The sequence below is a fragment of the Leptonychotes weddellii genome, chromosome 5, assembly GCF_054177405.1.
Source record: "Leptonychotes weddellii isolate Sample4059 chromosome 5, ASM5417740v2, whole genome shotgun sequence".
NCBI lineage: Eukaryota > Metazoa > Chordata > Mammalia > Carnivora > Phocidae > Leptonychotes > Leptonychotes weddellii.
The window spans coordinates 21,006,431-21,012,920 of NC_138373.1; the positions used below are offsets into that span (position 1 = coordinate 21,006,431).

Consider the following 6,490-nt stretch of genomic DNA (forward strand, 5'->3'; position numbering starts at 1 on the left):
AAATAAATAAATAAATAAATAAAAATGTTTCTCCCTCCACCCCACCCTCAGCAAGGTAACAGTCACCTCTACACAGCACCTGTGAAATTGATACAAGAATCTCTTGGGCAGAAGCTCATCTTAACAACACAAATGCTTTGTTTGTCAGGTAAGGCCCTAGGAAAGGGCAGATCCAGTTGTGGGAGACACTGTTCCAGGGACGAAAACTGATCATAGGCATCGTGTCGGCCATTCCTTCTAGATCCCGTGACCTGTAATGCCACACACGTGACGCTCACCATACCAGAGTTTCCTGGGAAGTTAACATCCGTGAGCTTTGAAAACAGGAACTTTGCCGTAAGCCAGCTGCACGACCATGGGATCGAGAAGGAAGAATCCAAGGGCTTGAGATTGCACTTCAGCAAAACTCTTCTCAGAATGAAAGTATGTTCCTATCATGAACCACTGAGCTTTATGGAAGCCTGGCTTGAAGCACAGTCTTTAGGATACAGCTGATGACTTGACCATAAATTCTAACTGTCCATATAATGGATTCAAACTCGGACAGGCCTCAGTTGATCACTTTGCCTAAGTGAATTCTTGACAGATGCAATTGCCAGGGACAGCAGAGTAATCTTGTGTCGGGGTATGTGTGTTTTGCAATAACATCTGACAACATTTGTAGAGTCCTTTTTACTCAGACCTGGCTTGGCAGAGGACTCGGCTCTTTGGAATTGGATCTGTTAATTCAGGCTTTAGTGTCTAGTACAAAGAGCATGCAGAGCTGGGTGTTTCAGGGCATGGGTTTAAAGCAATAAATTTCCTGCCTAGGACAGCATCCTGATCTGGAGAAGTGATAGGCTCTCTTGTTCTGGTTTAAAGGGAAACCTGATCAATTCTGGAGCCTGCCCTATAGGTATATAGTGTACTAACTTCCTGCCTCACTGTGGGCTATTCTGGGCCCCCAGGGCTGTGGCTGCTAATCAAAATTCTTGTCTCATTTCAGTCCTCTGAAAAATGCCTACCCAATCAGTTCTACTTAGCTTCACTCAAGCTGACCTTTGCCTTTAAACTGGAGACTGTTTCCATGGTGGTTTATCCCGAGTGTGTCTGTGAGTCACCAGTTTCTATAGGTAAGAAACATTTTGTCCCTTAGCTCTTGTGTATATGGGAAAACAGTTTCAGACCTGTTTTACTTATACTCCGAGGAAACTGACCAGATCAGAAATCTCCGTGTAGCTGCTATAACAGAGCCCGAAGAAAACACCTTCAAAATATACATACGGGTAGATCTCGCTATAACGGATCCATGTTTAAGTAGCCTGGATATGTTCTGCATTAGGAGCCTGAGCCCACCACCGAAATAAGATTGATTCCAACCTGTAACTAGAAGGACTACAAAAGTTTAAAAGACTACCCCAAATGCCTACAGATTCCTCAAGGACGTGGAGTAGGTATTTTTGGTTCAGTCTTGGCTCTGCCCCTGTGCTTCTCTTACTTAACCTGTATCCAGTCAAGCCAATGGGAAAAACTAGTTCCTTCATCAACTACCCTCCCACCCCCCATTCCCTTCCCCAAACCACTCAGGATTTGTGAGTCTTGTAAGAAGGAACATAATGACACAAGGCATTACACTCGAAGCCATAATCTGACCCTCAACTCACTTTAGTCCCTCAGGGTTTTCTTACAGGTCTCTTCATCCATACTTGAAGGTTGGTAGATGACCATTAACATGGCAGACATGTTTCTTTAAACTCTTACCACCATCTAGTTATAGGTGACCTGTGCACCCAGGATGGGTTTATGGATGTCAAGGTCTACAGCCACCAAACAAAACCAGCTCTAAACTTGGATACCCTCAGGGTGGGAGACTCGTCCTGCCGACCTACCTTCAAGGTTCCATCTCAAGGGCTGACACTGTTTCACATCCCCCTGAACGGATGCGGAACAAGATATAAGGTGAGTGCCAGCAGACTGCGAGGTGTTAAGACTAGACTGTAAGATCACTGGTCACCCACTTCTAACCTTTCTCTAATTTTAAGTTCAAGGATGACAAAGTCATTTATGAAAATGAAATACATGCTCTCTGGGCGGATCTCCCTCCACGCACAATTTCCAGAGATAGTGAATTCAGGTGTGATGCAATTGCTACTTAAGCTCCACATTAAATTAAAGCCGTCTTCTAACCTAAAATTCATCTTACCACCTCCCCCCTCCCCCCATTTGTTACAGAATGACTGTGAAGTGCCGTTACAGCAGAGATGACCTGCTAATAAAGACTGATGTCCAAAGTCTTCCTCCTCCAATGGCCTCAGTGAGGCCAGGTCCACTTGCCTTGAGCCTGCAAACCTACCCAGGTGAGACCTCACAGCCTAAGAAATCCTGCTTAAAGACTTTCAGGGAAATCTTGCCTGGACTTTCTGATGCTGCCAGACTAATGGAGCACTAGTGATGCTTTAGCTCCTACTGCCACCATCAACAACTTGAGTAGTGAGGATGTTTCCATTCCATTTCAGATAAATCCTACCTTCGACCTTATGGGGACAGGGAGTACCCCGTGGTGAGATACCTCCGCCAACCAATTTACCTGGAACTAAGAGTCCTTAATAGGACTGACCCCAACATCAAGCTGGTCTTAGATGATTGCTGGGCAACACCCACCATGGACCCAGACTCACTCCCCCAGTGGAATATTATCATGGATGGGTAGGTATTCTCAACCCATAAGGTAGCTCAGCTAATCAAAAATTGTCAGTGAAGGGGCACCTGGCTGGCTCAGTCAGTAGAGCATGTGACTCTTGATCTTGGGGTTGTAAGTTCGAGCCCCATGTTGGGGGTAAAGATTATTTTAAAAAAACAAACAAAAACGAACACAAACACTTTTAGAAACAAAATTGACAAGAGCTAAAACCCTCTTGGGTTTCAGAAGAGCACTCTGTCACAAAGGCCCTGATCTTTGTGTTCATTAGTAACCAGTCCTTAGTCCAATAGCATGATTCATGCTTTCCTCTTACCCTTGAACATGAAAGAATCAGATCCTCCCCAAGGATGTCTGGCTCCAACACTCTTGATCTGGAGAGAATAGATCTCCAGTTCCTATTCTACCACGTGCCAGGCATGGTGCTATGTACTCCACATGCATTATTTGAACCTCACCACTCTGTGAAATATACTAGCCACCTCACTTCATGAAGAAACCCATGCTTGCTGCTTAAATAACTAGCCCAAAGTAATATTTAGTAAATGGTGGGATTTGAAAGCCTATCTGACTCTAGCCTGAAGACCATAATGCTATTAAGTTGTAACTACACACACTCAATAATTGGTATTTGTCCTGGGAGCTCTGCCTGCAGGCATTTGCACCTGGATGGAAATTGCACATTACCTTCCTTGAAGCTGTTGTAATCTGTTGCTAAACCCTTAAACTCCAGGTACACTACTGTGTCAGGATTATGTGTAGCCCCACCTAATATGCAAATTTCCTTATAGCTATCATTCTTCAACTGTCATCAAGGAGATAAAGTAGCAGGAGTTCTCTACCTTTGTCACGGACCTATACTAACTGCCTGGGACATACTAGGCACTCAGAGGAGTAGGAAGAATTTAAGCCAGTGAGAAGAACTACATACAGCGCTTTAGTAGCTCCTGATGGGTTTAGCTGGCAAACAAATAGATACTTAAATTGTATTACTATAGGCTAGAAAAATAGAACTGGCATGTATAACTCATGACTTGATATTGTTGGATAGGCCACATCAGAAAGTATATTAAATAAAAGGCACAGGTAGAAGGTAGAACAGTTTGGATGGTGTTAGAATATATATGGATGAATTTGGGCAAGTGTTGAGTCAAACTTGGGGCAGGGGGCTGGGGGGAGGGTGGATAATGTGGCTGATGTTCTTCCTTTGTGTGTGCCTCCCAGCTGTGAATACAACCTGGACAACTACAGAACCACCTTCCATCCGGTTGGTTCCTCTGTGACATATCCTAATCACTATCAGAGGTTTGATGTGAAGACCTTTGCCTTTGTATCAGAGGCCCAAGTGCTCTCTAGCCTGGTAAGCAATTAAACCACCCGGGACAGGTTGAATGTGAGTGCATCAGTTCTACTTCACTCTTGTTCTATTTCCAGGTCTACTTCCACTGCAGTGCGTTAATCTGCAATCAACTCTCTCCTGATTCCCCTCTGTGTTCTGTGACTTGCCCTGTGTCATCCAGACAGCGGCGAGGTAAAAATTTCAAGTCCTTGTTACTGTGAGTCCTCAAAGCAAGCCTTATCCTTTCAGAATTGGAAGCTTTAAGAATGAGGGCTGTGGGGTACCTGGCTGGCTCAGTCAGTAGAGACTATCACTCTTGATCTTGGACTGGTGGGTTTGAGCCCCATGTGTGGTGTAGAGTTCACATAAAATAAAAAAGAATTGAGGGCTTCGTTAGGACTCTTCGCGTGTTCCAAGAAACCTTCTCAGCCCAGTTCACCCTGCCCATATGATAAGGCTGAGATGGCAAGTTCTTGATCAGACTATGGGCAAGTTTGGTTTTGCACATGGACTGGAGCCTGATCTTTTGCAGAGGTGACTCTGAAAAGTTACTATTGTGGAGTCTAGGTGAACTGGGAACTTAATCTTCTTGGGATATTCTTGGAGAGTTTATCCTGTTTTTACAGTAAAGTATATGCCCTCTCCTGCAAAGGTGGGGAAAACCCACATAGAGCCGGGGACTCGGTGGAGATGTGCTCTAAGAAGTCCATCGACACACCTCTTTCCACTGGTCCCTATTCCAGAGGTCAAACACTAACTCCATTTTCTGTCCCCAGCCACAGGTGCCACTGAAGAGAAAATGATAGTAAGTCTCCCAGGACCCATCCTCCTGTTGTCAGATGGCTCTTCACTCAGAGGTATGGATTTAAAGCCTAGGGTACTTCCTGGATTCAAGATCTTAGATTTATGTTTAAATTTAACTATGCACAAATACTACATGCTTACAGTAATCCTAAGTAATAAAACGAGTCTCTCTTCCTAGCCATACCTTTAAGTCTCTTGTGTACTTGTCCAAAAATCCCTCTTTAAAAAAAAAAAAAATCTTTTAACGCAAGTGGAATCCTGATATGTTCTACCTACTTGCTGTATGTTTCTTTTTAACTTGTTAGAACCACTTAATCTGTACAGAGAACTACCTCACTGCTAATAGCTATATCGGATTCCATCTACATGGCTCTATCTTAGCCACAGTCCTCATTCTCGGCTATCTAGTTACTTCCAGTTTTGTCACTAATGCCACAGTAGAATGCTCTTAAATCTTAGCCTACTACACAAATTCGGGATTTTTTTTTTTTTTTCTAAGATTTTAGAACACAAACTGGAGGGGCAGGGAGATTGCAGGGAGAGAATCTCAAGCAGACTTTGGCTGAGCACGGAGCCCAACCTGGGGGCTCAAACTCAAAACCCTGAGATCACAACCTGAGCCAAAACCAAGAGTCAGACCCTTAACCAACTGAAACACGTAGGTGCCCCCAGGGGATATCTTTCTAGAAGTGAAACTATTAGGTCAGAAGGCATGTGCCTTACTACTGCCAAACTTCAGTCTGTACTAGATTGTGTTCCTGTTAATATCCCATATCTTCATCCCAGGCCCACAATTTGAAAGTAAGCGGTCTTAAATCCCTAACAACCTGCAAGAAATCATGCACTCGGGACCATCTCTATTAGTGCCATAATGTTAAATAGGCTGAAACAGGTTCTTTCCTGGTGTTGACTCATCTGATTCTTAGATTAATAAAAGCAAGTAGGAATTGGGAACAGCCGCGGGAGCAGAGTAGAGAGAGGAGGAGCTTGGCTCAAAGAGTAGACTGTATTCCAGGTTGTAAGCTTCCCAAATGAATCCTTTGAGGCTTAATCTCACTTCTCTGGGGACCCTCAGGCTTTGACTTAGGCCTTTTGATTTAAATGATCTTAAGACTTGAATGTCTGCTTCCTTCCCAGATGCTGTGGACTCGAAAGGGCACGGGGCTGCCGGATATGTTGCTTTTAAGACTGTGGTGGCTGTGGGTGCCTTAGCAGGCCTGGTGGCAACTCTAGGCCTCATTAGCTACCTGCACAAGAAAAGAACCATGATGTTAAATCACTAAGGATTTTCAAATAAAGTGGTTGAAGTAAGCTGCCTGCTTTTACCTCATTAAACTTACATGGAGTTCAAGGATGGCTTCTTGCGGTCACACTTGTAGAAGGAAGGTAGAACCTTGCCACAATCCTAATGGGCTTTGGCTGTGTAGATGCAAATAAGGAAATTCAGGACTTAACTGCTTCCTGTCCTTCCGTTTTCTGACCTCCACTCCCCAAACTGGCAGTGCCAGAAAATTCAACCAGCAGTGGGTCTTAGCTACAGCCCAGCTCTGGGGCTGCCTTTAGATGACTAGTCTTTCACCCCTCCATCATATATGCAAGATGTGGAGACAAGAGGTCACCCTTAGTCACTAGAAGGGCAGAGTAACCAGGTGTTCCCAAGGAATTTAGTG

General features: G+C 44.3%; 1 protein-coding gene across 3 annotated transcripts in view; it reads left to right on the forward strand.

The window, feature by feature from the left end:
- The window catches only part of ZP2 (zona pellucida glycoprotein 2), a 26,537-nt gene extending 20,415 nt beyond the window's left edge, over positions 1 to 6,122 (forward strand). For all 3 annotated transcript variants that reach the window (XM_031033574.2, XM_081819876.1, XM_006738322.3), the window contains 11 exons: positions 52 to 148; positions 242 to 423; positions 986 to 1,112; positions 1,751 to 1,938; positions 2,022 to 2,113; positions 2,212 to 2,336; positions 2,496 to 2,685; positions 3,902 to 4,037; positions 4,112 to 4,208; positions 4,793 to 4,873; positions 5,958 to 6,122. In XM_031033574.2, coding sequence (XP_030889434.1) covers positions 52 to 148; positions 242 to 423; positions 986 to 1,112; positions 1,751 to 1,938; positions 2,022 to 2,113; positions 2,212 to 2,336; positions 2,496 to 2,685; positions 3,902 to 4,037; positions 4,112 to 4,208; positions 4,793 to 4,873; positions 5,958 to 6,103 — 1,461 coding nt within the window. In that variant the 3' untranslated portion in view covers positions 6,104 to 6,122. The remainder of the gene's footprint in view (positions 1 to 51; positions 149 to 241; positions 424 to 985; positions 1,113 to 1,750; positions 1,939 to 2,021; positions 2,114 to 2,211; positions 2,337 to 2,495; positions 2,686 to 3,901; positions 4,038 to 4,111; positions 4,209 to 4,792; positions 4,874 to 5,957) is intronic.
- The last annotated feature ends 368 nt before the right edge of the window (positions 6,123 to 6,490 follow it).